The sequence below is a fragment of the Antechinus flavipes genome, chromosome 5 (assembly GCF_016432865.1).
Source record: "Antechinus flavipes isolate AdamAnt ecotype Samford, QLD, Australia chromosome 5, AdamAnt_v2, whole genome shotgun sequence".
Classification (NCBI taxonomy): domain Eukaryota; kingdom Metazoa; phylum Chordata; class Mammalia; order Dasyuromorphia; family Dasyuridae; genus Antechinus; species Antechinus flavipes.
This window is the reverse complement of record NC_067402.1, coordinates 279443103-279467322: the sequence shown is the minus strand read 5'-3', so window position 1 is coordinate 279467322 and position 24220 is coordinate 279443103. Positions and strand designations below refer to the sequence as shown.

At 43.7% G+C, this 24220-nt stretch overlaps 1 protein-coding gene across 1 annotated transcript in view; it reads left to right on the top strand.

Annotated features, from left to right (window-relative positions):
• Positions 1–3294: 3294 nt before the first annotated feature.
• The window catches only part of NUAK1 (NUAK family kinase 1), a 79440-nt gene continuing 58514 nt past the window's right edge, over positions 3295–24220 (top strand). The window contains exon 1 of the mRNA XM_051961457.1: positions 3295–3892. Coding sequence (XP_051817417.1) covers positions 3542–3892 — 351 coding nt within the window. The 5' untranslated portion in view covers positions 3295–3541. The remainder of the gene's footprint in view (positions 3893–24220) is intronic.

Here is a 24220-nt window from a genome sequence, read left to right as displayed (position 1 = left end):
AATCCTATGTATTTTATTTTATATATATATTGATTTTGTATCTCCATCACCATTCAGGTTGTCCTCTTCAGAACAGTTTTATTAAGATCCTTCTTCAAATATCCTACTCTCAAAACCAAACATTGCATTCTTGATGTGGCCTGAGTAGAGCAGAGATCACCTTCTAATATCTGGAAACTTTGGCTCCATTGATACAGTCTACTATACCATTAGTTGTTTTTAGATGCTGACTCACCTTCAATTGACTTTGAGAAGGATTTCCTAGGTTTTAGCAGATTGCCAAAGGTGTCCAGGACACAAGACTCGTGGTGTAGCTAGAAAATGGTACCCAAACTGTGCATTGAAGGAAACTAGGGATTGTAAGAGGTGGAGGTGAGCACTTTGTGCTAGATATAGGGGACTCCATGTAGGAGTATGGAGGATGAGAATAGAAGGGATCAAACCAGTTTGATTAGGACACTAGTTAAGAAGAATGATATGGAGAAGACTGAAAAAAATAGGTTCTGGAGCCAGATTATGGAGATATTAGATTCTAAAATTTCAGAATTTTACTTAATTTTGTGTCACTGAGATATATATATATATATATATATATATATATATATATATATACACACATATATATGTCATATGAACTTTTTTTTTACACTAGATCAAAGAAATAGATTATGCTTGGTTGGATATATATATATATTTGATTCTTTCAAACTGAGGGTTTGTAGACTACTTTGTTATATATTATAGAAACTATTTAGAACCGCAGACTAAAGGGACCCTTGTTGTTGTTAAATAATGTTCAAATCTTTTATGATTCCATTTGGGGTTTTCTTGGCAAGAATACTGGAATGGTTTGCCATTTCTTTCTCAAGCTCATTTTACAGATGTGGAAACTGAGGCAAACAGGGCTTAATTATCTTTTCCAGGGACACAGAACTAGTTGAATTTGAACAGAGATCTTCCTGATTCCAGGCCTGGTGCTCTAGTCATTGCACCACCTCTTAAAACTAGTCAGTAGTCTATTAATCACTAGTCCAATTACTCATGTTACAGAAAAGTAAATGGAAGCCCAGAGAAGGGAAGGCCCAGTGTTATGAGTGAGTAGTAATCAAGACTAAAACATAAATAGGATGACCACTTCAAGATTTATTTGTTTTATTTTTCCCCACAAGATCCTAGAGGTCTCTACTCTCCCTCTTTAATTAATCTCAAACATATAATCAGTAATTTATATTAATATTTAATATTTTTGTGCAGCTAAGTCATTCCTTCTTTTCATCATGGTGTTGGGATAGTCACAGTGTCATAGATCTGGAAATGATCTGTGTAAATCATTAGACTTTAAGGTCTTTTGCCTTTCTTTGTACCCCTAGCATTTAATACAGTGTCTGCCATATAGTAGGCACTTAATAAATGTTTATGGACTGACACTGGAAATGGAAATAAAGAGAAAGCGGTAAATGCAAGGCACTCCAAGAGGATGCTTACTTCTCAACACAAATTTACACACAGATGATTTTGGAAATTCTGGACAGAGGCCCGAGGCCTTCTTTATCACCTAGTTTTGTGATTCTAATCACTTTTTAGATATAGGGATCAGTGTGGACTTGAGATTTCACTGTAGTTCCCTCTTTCAAAACACACCCTCACCTTAATGTGCGTGTGGAACTTAAACACACATTTTCCTCCAAAAGGAGGTTATCCCTTTAGTGATTCTGCTGCTATTAACAATTCAGTTAAGTCTCACTTTGTATTCCAGGTAGGTTCCTTCTCCCCTAGCTAGCATCCTTTTTCATTCCCTCTTCTCCTTCTAGAGGACAGGGGAGATGGCCTATGAAGGCCCACGTCTCTCTTAGAACACCCCTAGATACTAATTCCAATCCCTGGGAGCATGAAGGAGCCTTCTCCCATCCCTTGGCTTCTCTAGGATGAGTCCAGCCGTTTGCGGTTGGAAGAAGGGAAAAATAAATCTTCCCATGTGAAGCTCAGGCCTGCAGCCCCTGTTCCTTGTTGGTGATGCTTGAGGACCCTCTCGGGCCGAGATTGGAACATTAGATTTCCCCCAGCATCTATCTGCCCTGAACACAGACTGGATGGTATCCACGCAAATTTCTCGTCCTGCCCCCGAGCAAAAGGCACTGGTACTAGCTGGTTCTATCTGGAAGCCCTGGGCTTCCCACCTCAAACAGTCTAAGGGGGAGGAAGGTAGGCCAAGGTCAGGGTCCCGGTCTGGACCTCCCTCTGGACTCCAATCTCCCATCCCTCTCCCTGCCTTCAGCTCCACGCTGCTCTAGGGAAGGGGCCGGACTGGAGGGAAAGGGCCGCTTCGGGTTCCCCAAGTGCAATTCTCCCGCCAAGATGGGGGTAGGGGACTTCGAAGGCTGGGGTGCGCGGCCAGAGGCCGGGAAGGAGGGAATCTGGGCCGGCGTGGAGGGAGAGAGGAAGAAGGCAGTGACTCACCTCCTGTAACCGTACACCCTCCCGATCTCCCTCTCTCCTCCTTGCCCAACTACCTCCGGCCGCCGCTGCCCTCCCTTCTGCCAGCGCTACAGTTACAGAAAAATGAAGGGGTGACCCGGGCCCCGGGCCCCCAAAGCCCCTCCCCACTCCGCTTCGGCGCCACCGTGACGGTGCGGACTCTGAACTGTCCCAGACTGCCCCGGCTACGTCCACCGGCGGCGAGAGGAGGCCGGGAAGGCCTAGAGAGGGAGGAGGAAGAGGAGGAGGAGAAGAGCGCCGGGCCGGCAGCTGGGGCTGGGGGCTGGAAATCGGCCCTCCAGTGTTTTCAGCACTGCCCCGCTAGTCGTGGTCGCCTCGGCCCCGGGGAGGGGGCTGCCTCACCTCCTCCTCCTCCTTGTCCTCGTCCTCCCCCTCCCTCCAGGCTCCAGCCTCCTCTTTCCCCTCCTCCCCTTCCCCGGCTGCACAAAGAGCGAGCTCAGACACGCAGCCCCCTCCCCTCCTCCTCTCCCTCCAAATCCCGGGGGTCTCGGGGTAGGCTCCGCGGTAGCCACCGCCGCCGCCGCCGGCGGCTGGGAGGCGGGGGAAGCCCCAGACGAGCCGGCCACTCCTCCCAGCCAGTCCTGGGGGCCGGGGCCAGCGAGCCGCCCCGCCCCCCGTCCCCTCCCCTCCCCCGCCCCGCCCCGCCCCGCGAGCTCTCCCGGGAGGGGTCGGGGGCGCGGCGGCCGGCCAGCCCTCCCCCTGCTTCCCTCCCTCCGCCCTCCCCTTCACCAACCCCAGCGGCTCGGCTGCCCCCGCCGCCACCTCTGCCGATCCTCGGCTGCGGGCGGGCGAGCGGCCGGTGCGGGCCGGGCCGGGGCGGGGCGCGTGGGCTCCGCCAGATGTGCAGCAGCTGCAGCAGCGGCGGCCTCAGCCTCAGCACCCTCCGCAGCCGCCGCAGCCGTCAGTGACCGGGCACGGGCCGGAGCCGGGGGCGCTGGAAGGAGCCGCGCCGGGCAAGATCAACGCTGACCGGCCGGGGAGTCCCCGGGACCCTCCTGCCCAGTCTAGCCCAGCCCAGCCCAGCCCACGCCGCCGGCTCAAGCAGATGGAGGGGGCTGCGCCTCCGCAGCTGGCCGGCCCCCTTCTGTCCCCGGGCTGCGGCGTCTCGGACCCGGGGTCTGGGGCTGCAGCGGCCGCGGCGGCTACGGGGACCTCAGCCCCGGCGGGCTCGGTGGCCGGCTCGGGCACCCTGGCGTCCGGGGCGGCCCCGGAGCTGAAGAAGCAGCAGCAGCAACAGCAACAGCAGCAGCAGCAGCAGCAGCAGCAGCAGCAGCACGGTGTGAAACGACACCATCACAAGCACAACCTCAAACATCGCTACGAGCTGCAGGAGACCCTGGGCAAGGGGACCTACGGCAAAGTCAAAAGAGCTACGGAGAGGTTCTCTGGCAGAGTGGTAAGGGCACCCCCTCTTTGCCTCTTCTGCTTGAAAGGGGCTGGGGTGGCGGGGGTGTCTCTCTGTATTTATGTATTTGTTTTGGGGGGGAGACTCAGTCTTTAGGAACTTCTCCTGGAGCCCCTTCCCCAACCCCTCCCCACCCCCCCCATGGACGGGTTCCAGTATCCATCCCTAAACACTTGTTACATCTTGTCTGCACATACTTAGGTGGGTAGGGGGCGCGGGTATTGACCCCAGCTGCAAAGTGGCATTTTTGATTGGAAAACACTTAGCCGTGGGGGTCGTGCATCTGTATTCTCCCTCGCGCGCACCCATTCAGAGCCATCCGCAGGGATACCTTAATGCCTCTTCTCCAGACTCACAGCTGGCCCCTTCTCCGTCTCCCCGAGCTACGGCAGCAGGAGGCACGCGAGCACACGCGGACCGTCTGTTCCTGCAGCCACCCATACGCCGTGTGTGCACGCACCCACTTGGGCCCCGGGGCTTCCTTGCTCCTAAGTGGCCGGTGGCAGGCTTTCAGTCTGGCTGCTGGAAATGAGTATTGGTCTCAGCCAGCCACGCAGGGGCTGAGGAGGACCTTGCGTGGAAAGGGGGCTGCAGACAATTTGGCTTTGCCGGGAAGGTAGGTGGGTGCGTAGGGAAAAACTCAGGTTTTCTGCATCTGCTGTATTCCAGCTTTCTTGCCTTTGAAACCCGGCTCACTCCTTGCCCAGGGTGATCTGGCCCAGTCTGACTAGACTGATTGATTGCTTCTTAGATTAAGAGTGGTCGAAAGCTTTGCTATCTCCGGGGGGTTTCTAGAGATCTGCTCACCTCCCCTGTCCCCCTTGCTGTCATTTTAGTGCTGGTTTCTGCCAGCTTTGCCTTGAGCTGTAAGCTCTTGGTTTTTGTGGAAAGTGACAGGCAGCTTGCTGCAGGGAATGTTTATGTGGCAGAAAAGTCCCTGAATCTTTAAAGCAGATTAAAGACATTTTCATAGTTTGCAAACCAGAGCCAGAAATTAGTTAGGAACGCGTTTATGGAGTGACCTGGTGCCTGGGGAGGTTTAAATTTATTTTTGTTGTTGTACGTGTGTGTGCGCGGGTGATGGTGTGCTAAAAAAAAAAAAAAAGTTCTAATCTCTGCATTGACTACAGGAAAACAGGAAAAATAAATTGTTCAATGAAGTGAGATTGTTGATTTTTTTTTTTCCCTGAGTCTGCACACCCACAGTAATATGGAAAAAATGAGGTAACCATCTGGATAGTAATACAAGACAAAAATGCCTTTAAATATCTGGTATTTCAGGTAAAAGATCCTTTTTGGGAGGGAGGAGGGTGTAAGTCTGAAATATTTGGGCAAATCCCTTCTCTTTCACTCTGCTTTGGTTCCCCTCTCCTGAGTGGTGGGGGGAAGGGGAAGCTAGCTGGTCTATAAGGGGTCCCTTATGGTGGAATGGTGAGCTTTCCTTATTTTTTGGGAAGTAGTTGTCATATGGCTAGAGTGTCAGTCAGCAGCTTAGGACACTTGGACTGAACCGTGCCATGCTAGTGCTGGCGAGGAGAAGGGATCCTTGCAAGATCCATCTTGGACTTTAAGAGGGAATGCAGACTGGAGAAACATGAATTAGTTTCTTGGAGTGCATCTGATCTTTCAGACAAGCAAAAGCCTGGCTCTCTCCCCCCTCCTCCAGCTGCAGGAGATCCTGAAAAAAATTGGACAGAATCTGAGTTTTAGCTGGCAAAGTGGGCAGTAAAGGTAGTTAGATTTGGCTAGGATTGGAGATCTGCCCTTGGGGATGGGAAATGGCCTAATGGGTGGGTGGGCGGGTGCTCCGGTGCTTTAGACCATCAGCTTTTCACTCTAGGGATTTTTTTGGTCCATAGTTAAAGGTTAATTGTAATTCTCCTCCTGGCCAATTTTTTTCCTACTGGGGGAGGGTGAGATTGGAAAGGGTCTCTCTGGACTGACTGCAGGCTTTATGTCTTTAGAGAGAAGTACAGTATATTCATACTTTAGCCACCAGGGGGTGCACTGAGAACGGGGTTGACCTCCCTCAGCTCTCAGCCATTCGGGTACCAGGGGAGCCAAGGTCACTCTGCTGCCCAAGTTGGGTATCCTGGGGTTACTGCAGCTATTTTTCTTGCTCAATAGATAATAATCACTCAGATTTATTAAATGCATTCAATTTGTAAAGTGCTTTAACTGTGTTGACATTTCTGTAGTTGATTGTTTTGCAAAACCTTTTAAATGTATTTAAATATCATTTGAGTCTCTGAAACGGCATTGAAGGGAGGTCCTATTATCCCCATTTTACAGATGGGGAAACTGAGGCACATAGAGATAATGTGACTTGCCCAAGGGTCACATCAGCTAGTTAGTGTCTGAGGCAAGATTTGAACCCATCTCCTTTGCCAAATCAGTGCTTCCTCTCTCCTCCCCACAGTACTTTGCTGAACTCTGTCCAAATTCTGATAGCTAAAGAATTCTGGATTTGTAGTTGGAATCCTTCTATGCCTAATGGCTGATTCTGATGAACAAAGCTCTGATCTACATCAGTGGAAGGGAGTTTCACATTGAAAATTCTTTGATAAAATCACAGATCTGACTCTCCCTCTCCAGCAACAAAAACAATTTGTTATTGTGGTGTTTCCTTAGAATTACTTCATGAGGGGTAGGCAGTAGGATCTTGATTATTCCTTGGAAATACATTATGAGGGGATGGGTAGTATGATCTTTTGATTTCTAATAGCTTGGTCCTTACCTGTGGTTTTATCTATGTATTTTTATAATCACTCCTTTATTTATATGTATACTCATTCATTTATCTCTCTATCCTTTTATTCTTTATTTATATACATTCATCTATTTTTTATTCATACATTCATTTTAACTATTCTTTTATTCCTTCATTCGTTCACTCATCTATCCATCCCCAGAGGATAGGAACCCCAATGGTCAATGCTGAACAGCCACTCTGTTACAACTTAGAATGCTCCACAATGAGTTGCCTGAGCCTGAAGAAGTGGCTTAAGTTGCCCGGACTTGTCCGCCCAGTCTCTCTCTTAGGTAGGGCTTGAACCCAGGTTCTTAAAAGTAGCTCAACTATTCCTAAGCTTTTCTCTGTACAAAGTTCAGTGTTATCATCCCCAGTTCATTGATGATGAAATGTAGCTTGCCTAGAGTCCCCCAGCTATCTAATAAGAGGTGGGATTTTGAGTCCAGCCCTCCTGCGTTCAGTCAGCCCTCTCTCTAATATACCCAGCTGCCCCTGGTGATAGAGGCTGACTGCCTCTGGAGAAGGAAGGCAGCCCTTCCAGACCAGCTGCTGAATTTCTATATCAGGTCTTCCCTTTTGCTTGGCTAGCGTTACCTTGTTTAGTTGGGGAAGGGCTGTTTCTCCATGCAGTGAAAGCTAGAGCAAAATTAGCCAAGCCGTGTCCATTAATGGTATAAATATTGAATCAAGAAGCCCAGGGCCAAGCAGAAACATGGATTCGGAGCGGAATTGGGAGGAATTCCCAGAGTGGTGTATATTCTCCGAGCTGGTGGATTTCTGAATTTGGTCTCCTGGGTTTTGATTCAGTCTCTTAAGACCATCCAGGAGTGTTTCCCCCTTCTGCCAGACTTAAAAGTCAGATCTACCATTGCCAGAAAGATGATTAAGGGAGAGATTAAAAAGACCACACCCAAGTCAAGAGACTCAGAAGGTTGTTTCCTTCATTAATATTGCCTAGGCTTATCAATCTAGAGATGGAAGGGGCCTCCCAAGCCATCTTGCCCTAACCCCTTGGGATCTCAGAGGCTACTTAATAGAACCGCATCACTTCCTAGAGGAATCTCAGGGAAATTAAGTAACATGTTGCACATCATTGAGGGAGAGAGGAACTAGGATATGAATCGGGGTCCTCTTTCTTCTGGAGATGAACTCTTCCCAATATGCTTTGGATCTGATTAGCTTATCTAATAATGTCTTTATCAAAAGCTAAAGAGAGCCCCACCTTGATCTCCTGTCACTTATCAACTCCTTCTTCACTGCCTAGCCTCTACAATCCAAGTCATTTAAACGTAAACGTGCAATTTTTAAGCACTTACTACTTGCTATGTGCCAGTACAGGGGGATACAAAGGCAGAACCCAAAGAGCTTCTGCCCTCAGTGAATTTTATTTTCTCTTTTCTAATTTTCTCTTTTTTAAATAACTTAACATGTTTTATTTTCTATTCTGGAGAGCCTTGGCTGAAGGAGAACTGACTGAATTTTATTTCTGCCTAAAAATTATGGAAATCATGCAATTTCATAATGTCCCCAAGCAACTTTCTAAGACCCGAAGATACTTCTTTGCCTGGATCCCCATCCTACATTCTGAATTTGACATTGGCTAATGCTCCTGGGGCCATCCAAGATGGGAGTTCCTTTGTTGAGCTTCCCCTGAAGTTCCTGGGGGGCAGGGGGACATTGGACTTGGGAAATGGGGGTGGAGAACTTCCTACCTGGGGAGATCTCAGGAAATCTGCATATTTTCTTTTTTTTTGTTTATTTGTTTGTTTATTTCTATTTATTCTCATTTAGATTGTAAATCAGTCCATGTGAATAAGGTCTAAATCTTCTGTCTTTTTCCCTGGAGTTTAGCACAGTGATATGTTAATGCCTAAAAAACATTTATTGTCTAATATGAGAAGAGTGTCAACAGATCCAAATTCTTGTCTGAGTTTTGCTATTTAATTTGAAAAAGAATGAAAAATAACAACAACCCTGGACAAGTCACTTAAGTTTGGTCTGCCTCACTTTCCTCATCTTTTGAGCTCTCAAAGCCAGTTTACATCTTTCTCTGGGCCTTGAGGTATTCTCATCTGTACAATAGACTGGAAGGATTCCCTAAGCTTCCTTCCTCCCCTCCACCCCTTCCCTGTCTTGATTTCTATGCAAAATAGAATAATACTGGATACATTATCCTCCCTCCCACCCTTAAATATATATTGCTGGTGATAATTCTTTCCATTTATTCATGAATTAAATTCCGTAAGCTATTCCATTTATTATTAATTTTAAAAAGAAAGGTGAAAAAATAGACAACAGGTTATAAACTAGGACAAACCACTTAGGTTAACAGCTGTATGGGCATGGAGTCAGCCTCAGATGGGGTCTAATCATATCACTCTGGGCAAGTAACTTTATTTCTGTCTCCTCAGTTTTCTATATATAAAATAATGATAATTATAGTACTCATCTCCTAGGATTATTATTACGAGATAATTTGGACTCTTTCTGGATGGATTTTTCATCTTGTTTTGCGTTTCATTCTGATAGTTTGGAGGCAAGCCATTGATTATAGCTCATATTTCTATTGTAATTTAAAGGTTAATAATAGCTGATGTTTTAATGATGGGCAAAGCATTTTGCAAATATGATCTCATTTGAGTCTTATAATGTGAGGAAGCTGCGTGTTAACCCTTATAGGTAAACAAGGCTTTGAGAGCTCAAAAGATGAGGAAACTGAGGCAGACCAAACTTAAGTGACTTGTCCGGGATTGTTGTTATTTTTCATTCTTTCTCAAAGAGGATCATAAATCGGAGGGGTGACACCATGACATGCAAGTGAATTGGATTGAAATGAGGGAGGGCTGCGCAAGGTCACTTTTCCCTCCAGAGCCATCTGGGTTCAGTGGCTAAGATCTAGATCAGACTGACTGGAGATGGCCCTGGAGGCCATGGGACTTACTCTTTTTAAAGCTACAGTTTTTAACAGATCTAGGTTTGACTGAAGCTATGGCAAATCAGTGATAAAAGCTAGGTAAGAAGTAAGACTTAGTCAAAGGAAAAAAAAAAAAGAACCAGTTTGGGAGGGAAGAACCTTAGCAACCATTTGCTCTATTTATTCACTCTGACACAAGGAGTTTGATCTGGGATCTTTTGTTTTCAATCAGAGCCAACATGATTTGGGTTTGTCATGATATTTAAGAAAGAAATTATTCCATGAACATCAAGATATTAAGGAAGGAATGAAGGAAAGAGAAGGAAGGGAAAAAAAGCTATGTTAGGCAGATCAAGCTTAAAAGACTTGCTTAGGGTCACATAGTAAGTATTTGAGCCTGAAAGGTCTTCGTGACTCCAGACCTGGCTCTACCCCTGAGCTGATCCTAATCTATCTCACTTCAATTTCAAAGTTGGCTTTATTATCTTAGCCCTCAGGCCTCATGAAAGCTGGAGAAAACCCATTTTATAGATAAGGAGACTGAGCCTCTGAGGGGGATAGTCCTGAGCTCAGCTAAGAGTCAGAGCCAGGATTGCAATCTAGCTATTCCCCACCCTCCATCCCATCTCCTCCTCTTATGTTGTCTCTCACCAATAAACATTTTAGTATTCCTCCTTAGACCTCAGTAAATAGTCAAATAATGAAGAACTTGCCCAGCGGTAATTAGTAAGGTGAGATCACAAGAAAGGAAGCTTTGGTCTCCCAATGGATCCTGGGGCATTTCTGGCTGACTTGGGTGTGTTACAAAACTTTTGTTTTGAAAGTGCATCGGACGTTGCCGTTGGGTCAGTCCGGATGACACAATTCAGGCGCCTGCCCTAGGTGTTGATGTGCCCTCTCCTAACCTTGGAGGAGGACTCAGTAGTTTTCACAGAAGAAGGCATCATGGGATCGGGAACAAGGGCCAAGTTCTGATTCCAGGCTGAACCTGTTCTGGGAGGCGTCAGGAACACAGCGAGGGAGCTAGCCCAAACCTGGATTATCTCTGGGGAGTCCCAGTGCCACCATCTTGGAGTTGGGTGCCTGCTTGAAGTCCTGGTTCCTTCTGACCCAAAATGGGCGTATCTAGCACCGGCCAAAAGTTATTCATAGCCTAGAGTGGAAAAAATAATACAGATCTGGGAGGTTAACTTGTTAATTGGAGTATTTGTAGTGGGGGGAAGGGGGGAATAGCTCTGTGAGGATGCTCTTCCACCAGGATTGACAACCCTTCTGTAAAGGTTAAAAAACACTGATATGTGTTGGTTTTTTTTTGTTTGTTTGTTTGTTTGTTTTTTTTTTTTAACAGCTGGAAGGGATTTTAGACATCTTGTGGTCTGGCTACCTCCAGTAACAGATCAGGAAGTTGAGGCCACAAAGGGAAGTGATTTGCATAAGAACAAAGTAGGGATAGTAAAGTAGTAAGAACTAGTAGGGGTAGGATTGGATCACCTGATATCTTCATTCATTTATACTTTTCATTATCCATTTTAGCCACAATGTGTGCTCTACTGTGTAACTGTAAAAGCCACTGTGCCCATTCTGCAGATGAGAAAGAAGGTTGAGCTTCACAGGACTGATGCTGGTGAAGTGGGGAAGGTGTGACTTACATCCTACAATACACACCCATCCTGTGGTGGTTATAGCAGCCAAGACTGTACTGAGCCAGGAAACTGGTGTAGACCTTTAGATTCACATTTTCTTTGGGTAAATTGATTTGTCCTAGTTGGGGCTCCTTTTGTTCTGAACAGTTTTTAGGACCTTGTTGGAAAAGTCCTGAAAACCTCTCCAATGGCTTTCTGAACTGCTCTTTAGTACTTTGGGAAGTGCCTTTACCTGAGGATATTAGAATATAATTTTATTTTATTTTCATTTGTTTATTTTTTCCCACATTTTAGAAGTATTTTATTTTTCCAAACATATGCAAAGATAGTTTTCAACATTCACCTGTGTAAAATCTTTTATTATAAATTTTTCTTCCACTCTCCTCCTTCCCCCAGACAGCAAGCAATTCAATCCTCAATATTCAATAGAGGAGCTGGTTTTAAATCATGAATTTTATTATTTCCCCTGAATAAGTAGCTGAAGTTCCATTTGGTTTATCTTCTGGTCCAATTCACTCCTTTTACAGATGAGTAAACTGAGGCCCAGAGTGTTCATCTCAGTTTCTCAGTGTGTAAAGGGAATGGGTTGGACTAGGTGACCACTAAGGGCCCTCCCAGCTCCAAATATAGGGTCAAGGAAGGAACTATGACTGGACGCAAGGTAAAGTCTGAAGACGCCTGCATTCTGCTTTTCTCATCTCCAGCTTTGACGTTCTCTGACCCCAGTCATTAGAAAGACAAGATCAGGCAGACCTTCCTTCAGTAGCATTTGTTTCCTGTCCTTTGAGGCCCTCTCCAGCAGACGCAGTGACCCTCATTTCTTCTACCCACATGAAAGCCTGGAAGCATGTGGGAGCTATGATTTGTTAAGTATCTGCCCTGAAACAGAACAGATTTATCATCGGCTGCTCAGACAAGAGGGAACGTTGTATGAATTAGGAGATCCTGGGCCATTGAATGCTAGGGGGCTGGGCCAGATGACGCACCGCCTGTGAATAGAGTCTGGCCATCCTGGTAAAGGATCCTGGCAGTTTACCAGGGACACCAGATGTTTAATTCATGTAGAACCCTGAAGGAACCTTTAAACTGAATGTTAAAGCTGGGGATGGTATGTGAGTGTGGGGGTGTTTTAAGCCTCGAGTTATCCTATTCAATAATCTTTATTGAAGCAAAAAAAAAAAAAAAGACTTCATTTTCATATTGCTTACAATGTACACGCAGAGAGATCATCCTATTATAGATAGAACAGGAGATTTGCTGTTGTTCAATTGTTAGTCATAGCCAACCCTTTGTAATCCCGGTTGGGGTTTTCTTGGCAGAGATACTGTACTCATTTTACAGAGGAGGAAACTGAGGCAAACAGAGATAAAGGACTTGCCCAGCTTCACATAGCTAGGAAGCATCTGAGGCCAGATTTGAACTCGGGAAGATGAGTTTTCACCTGGGTTCAAATCTTACCTCTGACAGTTACTGGCTGGGTGACCCTGGCCAGGTACCTGAGCTTCTTTTTTCTTGTCTGCAAAAGGGAGATTGTTGCTACTCCTCCTAGTAGGGCTTGTGAGGATCAGATGAAGGGATGTAGGTTTTAAATCTTGAAGTTATTATGAATAAGGATCAGCTATTTTATTTTTATATATAATTTAGCTATACTATATATAATAATATGTAATATAATATAGATAGATTTCATATTATATTTGTTTTTAATGAGTCATTTATTTTGTGTCTAGTATTTCTAGAGCAACCTATGAAACGGACCCTACCCTCTCTGTATGTTACATAATTATAATATATTATTATCTATATTATAATCTAGTTGGAGAGAGGGGATTTATCATCCCATAAAGCCATTTTGAGAGCCCCGGAGGAGGGTGTGGAATTCTTTGCTGATTGTGAGAAGGCTTCAGTGTTCGCTCTTAAAATGGTTAAGGAATGAGAGCATCCCTTCCCCCAAGCGTTACTGTTGGTCTCTCCCTCCAGCCTCCATCCCTCTGCAGCATCCGTGCCATCGCTAGCAGACAGCTGTTTTCAGTACTGTCTCCCTTGAAGTACAAGGACTACTCTCAAAGAGTGCTTTCCAAGGAGGGAGGGCAGAGGGCAGCTCTCATCTTACCCATATGACCATGGCCACCCCCACCAGCAGATAGTTTTTAGACCTCTAAAGCATTCTTGGGACTCTCTCACTTACCTCCCATGTCCCTGAAAATTCCAGCTCCTCTCCTAAGAACGGCCAATGGGTATCTGTGTAACAGATGCAAGTCTGAGATGCAAAAACTCCTCAAAGTCTGGTACGTAGGCAAGAGGCACTGACTGGTATCAAGAGCATCTAGCTAAATCCAGATCTTGTTTGAAAATTATTAGCTGTGTTTCTCTGGCCCAGTCCCTTAATTTCTAGAGAACCTCAGTTTCTCCATCTGTAAAATGAGAGAGGGTTGGGTTGGATGGCCCCTGAGCTCCCTTCTAGTGGTTCATCTACTATCCTGAAATTCCAAGTCTTCCAGGTACCTCAGTTTACCCATTTGTAAAAATGAAGGGGTTGTGCCAAATGGTCTCTGAGGTCCTTTCAGCCTAAATCTAAGATAAACCATGATCTAAATCCCAAGTCACACGGTTCTTAGATTGCATCACTGGCAGATAGGTAGAAGGAGGTGAGGTGGGTAATGGTCGGGGGAAGAAGGACCTGTTCTGTTGAAATTTAAGGCTTTGTTCTGAGTGTTCAAAGTCACAGGGATAGAAGAGAAGGACTTGAACCCAAACCTTCCTGGACCTGAGGCCAGTTCTCTATTCTATGAAGGAGAATATTATTGCAACGAGAGAGGGAAGTTCATCGCGATCCAGATTGTGGAGGGGTTTGAGACCTGAACTGGGGAAGTTGTATTATACCCAACTCTCACATCCTTCCATTGTCCCAGCCTCAGCTTAGAGAAGGAGCCATTTTTGTAGGTAATTAGAGTAGGGGCCAAACGGAGCATTTCCAATTCCAGGGCATGGAATTTTACATTATTTACTAAAGACACAGCTAATCCCTTGATGGCCGCTGGTTGTGTGAGTCTGCCCCCTAAAATTCTTTCTGAGATTCTGCTGGATCCTGAGGCCCTGTGATGTCACCATAACTCAACTAATGGGGAGAACATGAGCCATTCTTGACTCCCCTGGCCCTTCTTTCCTACAGGCACAGTGCCTGGCACAAGTAGGCACTTAATAAATGCTTTTTGACATCCCACCATATTTTTTATATTGATAAGTTCATTGAGAAACAGGAACTTTTTTATAATGAAATAAAGATTATGAAATTCATTTGCTTTTTAGATGAATGCAGTTTTTTAAAAAAATGAAAACATTAAATAGTAATTATAGTAATTTCGAGTGCATAGTTCCAAATTGCTTTCCAGAGGGCCTGGACCATTTCACAGCTCTGCCAACAGTGCACTCGTGCCTGTTTTCTTTTAAAGACAGTTTATTTTTTTGCTTTTTAAGTCCTGAAATATTTCATCTATTGCTCTCTTTAACCACTTTCCACCTTCTGGAAAAGGACAGACAAAGAAAGAAAGGAAGAAAAAAAGAAAGAGTTCCTGTATCATATGAGCAAAGACAAGCAAAACATATTTCTTTACTGAATATTTGTCCATCATCTCTGAAGATGTTAGAACTTATCCTAGTAGAGCTTTCTGTGAGGATCAGGTGAGAGGATGTAGGTTTTAAATCTTGAAGTTATTCTAAATAAGGATCAGCTATTTCAGTTTTAACTATGATTTAGCTATATTTTATATTTCATATACTATATAACATATGGTATAAGTTGTAAGAGGTGGGCACTGGTTTTCTTTTAGTGTTTGGAATCATTATTAATCAGAGCACTTAAGTTTTTCAAGACCGTTCCCTTTTATAATTTTCTAATAGTCAAAATTTTTTTTCTAGTTTTGCCTAACTTGATTCTGCATCAGTTGATACAAGTCTTCCTAGGTTTCTCTGAAACTAACTCCATTTCTTTCAACACTATAGAAAGAATAGACATTTCTGTTCTTAAGAAATGTTTGGAGGACATTTCTTTATTATTTTAATTTCATTTATTATTATAAATGTATTTTTAGAAATAGAAATATTCCATTTATTTTAATTTATGCTAACTTGTTCAGTCATTCTAATTGGATAGTCCCTCAGCTTCCTTTTTTTTTTTTTTTTTTTTTTGGCCACCATAAAAAGAGTTGCTACAGTGTTTTCCTACAACTTCTCTGTCATCTGTCATTTTCCATATTTGCAAATCTGATTGATGGGTATAAGGTGGAATTTCAGAATTGCTTTGATGTGCATTTCTAGACTTTTATTTAACCCCACAAGACTATGGAGTGCTTGGATTTCTTCCTTAGAAAAATACCCAGTCCTATCCTTCAACAAATTTATCCATTGGTTAATGGCTCTTGTTCTTATGCTTTAGAATCATTTCCTTCTGTGTCTTGGGATTGGAATGTTTCTTAAAGAAACTTGTAAAGGCTTTTTTTTTTTTTTTCATCCCTGAGCACTGATAAGTAAATCTTGCAAAAAGCTTTTGGGAAGATAGCAGATGATGAATTGAATCGAAGGAAACTGAGGGTTCCAAAAGGTAGATTGCATTCTAGTTATAAAGAACAGCCTGTGCAAAAGTCTGGAGGTGGGAGATAAAATACCAAGTTTCTGCAGCAGCATGACCACACAAAGAAAGAGGCTAAAAATCAGTATTTCATTTTTGATGTGCTCAGGGTGATGTGGGAAAGATTAGTTTCTAGATTCCCATCCCCTCCTAGTGAATGTAATTACCCTTTGACTCACAAATCCTGGTGCCTTTGAATTCCAATAGAAGATCCGGACCTACCCCAGCCCCCACCCGCATCTGAGCCAACTTTGGGGCTACACCCAAAAGCCCCTTGAGCTAAATCTCCTATTATATAAAATGGCCTGGCTGGGAACCCCTCTTTGCAGATTCCAAACATACTAGCCAAATGAGGACCCTCTCTCCAGTGCCCTCCTTATCTCTATCTTCACCTATCTCCTTACTTCCAAACCCAATAATAAACCTCTTTTATCAATCTAGCTCTAGGGCCAATAAATGCTTTTATTGGGGACTCGCGCCCCTACTAGACCCCATTTACCACCGTATCCTTAAGCCGAATCCAAGGGGGTTGCAGGGGAGCTTTGCTTGACTCCCTGTACCCCAAACCTGCCACTAGATCTTAACTAAAACCTAATTTCATTTAGATACCCCAAATCTAGACCTCAACAAGGGCACAATTATCCCCGTATGCATCTGTATGTTCCGATAGAGAATGCTCAATGATAATGCATTTTCCCCCAGTTAGCTAATTGCCCCCACTTTCCCAAGGTAAGTGAAGGGGCTGTGCTAGAGGAAGGAATAAGCTCTGTGGGTGTGCTGATGGGATGCTAGCAAGCAAAAATCCGGAAAAGGAGAGGATGTGAAGGATGTGTGCATTTAGTACTTGGCCCAGCTGAGCATCATCCAGCTCTGCTAGCTTCTTAGGGTGCTCCTGAGGAAAACGGAGGCTTTTGGGGACAGCAGGCTTGAGCGCTTCCTTGACATTCAGCTTAAATTTAAAACAAAGGCCTAGCAAGGAATGATTGGGATCCCTTTGATCTATATTAGAATCCTAATTTTTCCTGTTTTGAACGTGGCAGTAAGTGACCTGACCAAAGTCACACACTAGATAGACTTAGAGACTTAAAACTTGGAAAGTACCTAGAAGTCATTGGAACGACCTTCTCCTTTTGCTAATGAGGAAATTGAAATTCTGAGGTGGGAGTGGGAGTGGGTGGGTCTATAGCTTAACTGTGGCCCCACTCATAATAGGCAGGAATCCACTCAAGTCCTTTGTCTTTTGAGGGGGTCCTTTTTTCACTATGGTTTTATTATCTGGGTCAGATAATGAAATTATTGTTTTGGATTTCCCTTTGATTGAGGTTATTGACTAGTGGTTGAATAATTGGACCTACCATAGTAAAAAAAAAAAAAAAATCTTTTTTGTTTGTTTGTTTTTTTTGTTAGAGCTGAAGACTCCTATATTATGGAAGGAATTGCCAAAAAAAACAAAAACAAAAACAAAAACCCAACCAACCCATACTGATTATTCCCAAAGATTGTAGTCATTTAAATGCATTGCCCGGAGGCACTCAAAGAGGCAAATTATCTCTCTTCCCTGAGTAATTAAGATGTAACATCCCCATGGAATTCTGGGGCTGGAAATGCTTTGCCCAAAAGAATCCACTCAAATCTCCCATCCATTCTCCGATGAGATTTGCATAAATCCTTTTTTCCTATTTAAAAATCAATAGAGGAAAATCTTAGCAATTGGTGAGCACGCCCTCTTTCTCCCTCCTCTCTGAAAATTCATCCCATTTCCTTTTGGTCTCTAAATGAGGCTTAATTGTGTGAGCTATTGGGATTAGCTCTCAATTTTCCCGTGGCCTTTGGAAGGGCTGCCTTTGTGTTTATCTTCTGAATTCATATACAGTTTTAGATTGGTATCTGGTGCTCAGTGGGATGGCCCATCTTGGGATACTGGACGTCCAGGGGAGGGAGGGAATGAGGAAGACTTCTGGGAATCTGAATATTGAGCAGAAGCAAGGCTTATTTTGGAGTCTCACCTTTCCCCAGGCTTAGAAGCTCTACATACCAGTTGGAAACTTTCTAATGGCCTATAAAAATACCGACCCAAACTAAAATGCCACTATCTGACCCTATTATTTCAATTCTTTGAGCTGGAGAAGGGGGAAAGGGGTGGGGGACATCTGGGAGTGTGGGGAGAAGCACTGCATATTTCATTGCCATGGTAGCCATTAGAAAACGCCACATGATTTTTGATTACCCCTTCGTCTTTGATCAACCAGCAAGTATTTGTTAAATGCTAACAAAATGCCCAGCAGGGCCTCTTTCTATCATAAAAAAGTAGGGAAGAAGGCCCACGGTCTTAACCTCTTGCCGACTCATCATTCATCTGGAACATTTAAAAGTCAGAGGAGGAAAACCATAGTAAATATTGGGCCTCCTCCCCTTCTTCCCCCATTCCATCCCATTTCCTTTTGGTCTTAAAATGAGACCTAATTGTATGAGCTGTTTGGATAAGCTACTAATTTTCCAGTAGCATTCGGGGAGATTGTCTTTGTTTATACTCTGAGCTCACGTAGATCCTTACGGTTGGCATCTGGTGATTAGTGGGATGACCCAATCCTTATTACTACTGTTCAGGGCCCAAACAACCTAATCACCCAGGCTCTCACCCTGGATGTCATCCTTGCCTTCTCTCTTACCCTCCTGTAGCCAATCCGTTGCCAAGGCTTTCACTGTTATCTTAATCACATCTCACACCTGTGCACCTTTCTGTCTTACATTGTCATCACCTGGCTCTGACGCCCCTTCACCTTATGTCTGGACTTTGGTAATAGACTGCTGATGAGTTTGCTTGCTCCAAGTCTCTCTCTCTACTCTGGGCCATGCTCCACTTGGCTGCCAAAGTGATCTTCCTAAAGCATGGGAATGACTATGTCATCCCCTACTTTAATAAACTCTATCTCTGTTGCCTTTGTGGTTATAATATAAAATCTTCTGTTTAGGTTTTAAACCTTTTTCAACCTGGCCTTTAATTATCTTTCCAGTATCCTTGGACATTACTCTGAAATCCTTCTTCCATCCTTCCTTCTTTCCATCCATCTTGTTTCCTTCCTTCCATCCTTCCTTCCTTCCATCGTTTCTTCTTTCTATCCATCCTTGTTTCCTTCCCTTTTTCCTCCTTCCCTTTTTTCTTTCCCCACTTCTCATTCCTGTGCCTTTGAATTGATCATCTTCATATCTGGAATATGTTCCCTTCTCACCTCAATTGCATAGGATCTGTATTCAAAATGTTGCTCATATGCCACCTTTCCCAGAAATAAGACTGTGGTAGAATGGATAGTGCCTGCATTTAATGTCTGTGAGACTAGATTCAGATCCCATTCCTGATATTCACTATATGACCACAGTCAATTTAGTTCCTTGTCTGTAAAATAGGGGTTAGATTGAACAATCTAAGGACCCTGCTTCTGATGGGACCCTGCTTCTGATGACCCTATCCTTCTATCCAGATAAGTGAACTTCTCCAAACCAGGTAAATCCTTGGTTTCCTTTGAATGATCTGGAGAGTTCAGGTGAAAGTATTTATCTTGGCCCCAGTCCTCCTTGGGTGATGTACAGTGTTTTTGTTTCAACATCAGCCAGCATTAGTGGCGGGGATGGGCTCTGAGATGCACTTGAAAGTGTCTTGGGCTATTGTCTGCAGCCTGGATTACTTTCGATGGACCGCCCCATCATAAAAGCTGCATAAATCATGGAAAGTGCTCTCTCCTTTTGCCTTCTCATCTTTCCCTCAGATGGGGCGCACATATTGGAGTGGGCTTGCGTTCAGATGGCGGCTCCAGGATACTTTAGTTGAACCGTACAAGACCATTAAGCAAATGTAATGGTTTTCTGGAAAGCGGGGCAGGGTGTTTCCAACCAAGTGTTTTACATAGAGAACATCTGGGGAGTATTGGTATTTGGGTGTATGGTAACATCAGAAGGCAGCTTTCCTGAGCTCAGCTGGGATGTTTCTGGGCTGTGGCTGCTGGCTATGACAATGCTGTTGTTAGGGGATGCTTCTTTTGAAGTATTGCCATTGAATCGCTTCCAGCCCCAACAAGGAGTGTCGTTCTTCTTATTTCCTCTGGTATTCCAATCGTTCCTGTTCTCCACTCAGTCGAGGCCTTCGGTGGACACTTTTTTATGTTATCTGAACCGGTGTTCCTAGTGGAGATTTCATCTGAAACAAGATTGCCTTGTTTAGAATATACTGCCTCATTACCTCTGCTTTTTATTTTATTTTATTTATTTATTTTTGCTGAGGCAATTGGGGTTAAGTGACTTGCTCAGGATCACACAGCTAGAAAGTATTAAGTGTCTGAGTTGAGATTTGAACTCAGATCCTCCTGACTTCAGGGCTGGTGCTCCTATCCACTGCCCCACCTAGCTGCCCCATGCCTCTGCTTTTTAGAACCTCTAACTTCCTCCCAAACTAGTGGTGTCTTCTACATGAATATCCCCCAAAATGCTAGTGTCCCACCTTCTCCCCCTTCCCCCCATGTTTAGTTTGAATATATTTTGTCTTTCCTTAGATGTGTTCTTATTGCTTCTCCCAGAGGGATGGAATTTTCTTGAGGGCAGGGACTATTTTATTTGTGTCTTTGTATCCTCAATGGCTAGAACAGTGTCTGGAACATGGGAGGCATTAAAGAATGTTTTTGATGAAGGTGTCCCGATTCTAGATGGGAGATGATTTAGAACCTTTTGGCAGACAAGCGAAGCCTACAGACCCCCTCTCAGAATCACGCTTACAAAAACATAGAATTACACAGGAAACTAATTCTCTTGAAATAATGTTATCAAAAAATATATATTTTTAAAAAGCAAATTGGCAAGTTTCTGAGCCTCAGTTTCCTTGTCTGTTCTAGGACTAGTTGATTCCTGAGGTCCCTTCTAACCCTACGTATCCAAACAGAAGTCTGGATTCTATTTGGTTCACAGACTGGGAGAGCTTTTGCACTCAGTGGAACCCTAGAAAGATCCTGCTTGCCACATCCAGTTAGTAACAGAGCCTGGAGCTGCCCCTACTGGAAGTGCCTGGAACTGCAGCTTTTATGTCTGATGTTCTGGGCCTGAGTATAAAGTAGAATTTTAGCCTGGGGCTTAGTTTTTTACTGGTCTCCACACCCAGGTGCACTCACATACTTTTGTACAACCTGAGCATCATAAATCAAGTGGGATACACTCCTAAAATCGCAGTGTTGAAAGAAATCAGTCTTAGATTCCATGGAATCGGTGTCCTTATATACTTTTTAGCCATTGGGTCGTGTACTGGGAGACATGGAAGACATTTCAGACATCATCTCTTTTTATTTAATCTGAAGTTCAGGTAGGGATAATGACTGTCCCAGCTCTTACTGGTTGTAAATGGCCAAGACTGGATGGGATCTTCGAGATCATTAGTTTAACTCCCTCACCGTTTTGCAGATGAGAAACTAGAAAAGGGCTTGCCCAAGAACACTAAGGAAATTACTGGTAGGATACATATTCGAAAAATAAGTTGCTTGACCCCAGACTTTTCCCACTCAATTTTTCATATCTGTGTGACTTTGTCCAAGTCATTTAATTCTAGGTCTTAGTATTCTCCTTTGTAAACTAAGGGATTGCACTAGATAGTCAATGAAGACTCTTCCAGAGATGTGACTGACCCTATTCTTAAAAAACTTCCCTTTTGGTTAACTAAAATAATCGTTGATGGGGCTTAGATTTAAAAGGCTATTTAAAGATAAATCAGGAATTGTTCTTTGGAGTCTTGGAATTTTCTCCATGCTATCCATTTTGGATCTTAAAACCAGACAGACCAGTTTCAGATTAAATTAAAAAAATTGATTTCTTTCCCCCCTCTATCATAATTATATCTGGGTGTCCCATCTCCCAAATGGATAGAACTTTCCCTTCAGATTTGATATACAGGAATGAGTGATGGTGCATGTATGTAATTCTACCCCAAGATCATAATTTTTCTGAGACCAAGATTCAAATCAGTTTTGTATCATGTCTAAAAGCATTTGCATTCGTATCTTGGATCTATGAGGCCAATGGTGTCAGTCACTTCCGTAGCATTTATTAAGTGCCTACTGTGTGCTAAGTTCTGGGAAAAGGTAAAAAAGTTAGCTACCATCCTTAAGAAAGGGGTTTGCAAGATAATGGAGGATACAGCATACAAACGACCATGTACAAACAAGATAGATATGGGAGAAATTGGAAGTAACAGAGGGAAGGAACTAGCATTGGGGGCGATAAAGAAAGGCTTCTTATAGAAGATGGGATTTTGTTGAAAGAAGCCAGGTGACGCAATAGATAAACTACTGAGCGTGGAATCAGAAACATCTCAGTTCAAATCTGACCTCAGATCTTTCATAGCATTGTGACATTGGGCAAGTCACTTCTGTTTGCCTCAATTTCTTGTTCTGTAAAATGGGAATAACAATAGTACTCAGCTCACAAAAGTTGTGAGGATTAAATAAGTTCATATTTGTAAAGCATTCAGCATGGCGTCTGGCACATAGGTAAGTATAACATAAATATTAGTTATTATCTTGATCAGTGCCATCGGATCAAAAAGTATTTGGAGAAAAGTAATATGTAAGGAGACTAGAAAGGTAAAAGGAGGCCAGGATATGAAAGGCTTAAAAGCCAAACAGATCTTTTTGATCCCGGAGATGATAGGGAGCTACTGGAATTTATTGAATGGTGAGTGATGTGGTTAGACTTGGGCCTCTAGAAGATTGCTTTAGTAGCTGGAAGGGGGGATGGTCTGGAGTGAGAGGAGGCTGGATATGCCTTCAGAATGAAGTTAATAATTAAAAGAAATGTTCTCAAGGAATTAATCAGACACGGATAAAAATGTTTCGGTAATGTGTCTGTTCATGTGGATGCTGTCAAATGGGACTTTTGGAAACGAGCAGGGATTTTTGATGGAAGGCGATGTCCTGGGTGTGTCTGGCTTGCAAGAATGCTGCCTTGCCCTTCTAAGAAGTCAGGTTCATTCAGCAGGCTGCCAAACAAAACAGGATTTGGAAGGAGGTTTATGACAAATCTGTCACTCTCATCTTAGCTGGTGGAATAGAGGAATATGGGGAGCACAGAAAATAAAAAGTGTTAGTGTCTAGTCAGAGGATCTGTGATACTTAGGTGTGTGATAGCACCCATTCTGACACACCGAAAAGAGACCAAGATCCTGGGTTCAAATCATCCCGATTCTCCTACTTATCTACCTGTAAATCACTTCAACTCTCTGGCCTGCCTTTCCCTCCATAAAATAAGGGGATCGGCTTAGATGAACTCTCAAAGTTTCATCCCAATTTTAAATCTATGATCATGTCACTTCCTCTCTAGGACTCAGTACCCTGCTTTGTAAATTGAATAGATTGGATTGCATGAGGTCTGAGCTTTTTTAGCTTTAAAGCTGTTAGCCTAAAGTCATTTCCCCTCTACTGAGCTGCAATTGCATAAATTCATAGATGCTCCACCAACTCCAAAACTGCTGCTAGTATCACACTGGCTCTTCTCTGTAAAAGGAGTGAGCTTGCAGCTTCTCATCCTAGAAGATCTTTCTTTTCCTGGAACTTTTTAGGGACTACTTGGTGACTTCTTCCTCAGATCTGCATTTTAAGAAGTATCCAGGGTAACCATAGTCACTCCTCTCCTGATCCCTCTCTTGGAACCCTCTTTCCCACCCTTTTCTCTTCCCATTCTTCTTCAGCTTCCCTTTAAATACCGTATCCCTCCATTAGAATGGAAACTTCTTGAGAGAGCAGGATTATCTTTTTGCTTGAATTTTTATTTAGTTCTTGGCATACAGCAAGCGCCTAATCAGTGCTTACCACTGACTTTACAAAACGATCACCCAAGCTCTTTTCATCAATTACGAATTGACGGTCTTAATTTACGTTATTCTTTCTAGATCTCAATTTGCCCTTCTGGAAGATGAGGGGTTAGGGCAAGAGGATTTGTGTCTTTTGGAAGGAAACTTCTTCCAGTGTAGGGGAAAGATCGGCCTTGGTGACACTGAATTTGTCTCCCCGCCACGTGTTTGCTGGCTCAGTTGTGCTGTGCTTGGAGGCTGATAGGTAAAAGTTGTGTAAGCCTGAAGTCTTCCAAGCCACGACATAAACAGACACAGAACAATCAGATGCTACTTGTTTTCTTCCTCTGGTTTACATGTAACCTTAGCCTTGTGGTGTTCCAGGAAAATTGTAACCTGGAAGGAGTGATGACTTTTCTTTTGCAGAAATTCCATTTGGATATTGCCTTTGGCTTTGGACAGTGGGGGAAGGCAGAAGTAAGCAGCTGTTTGGCAGTTGGAGAAATGCACTTGAAATTGCCTCATTTTTATGCTCTCTGGTTCTGGCCTTCATAGACACATCTT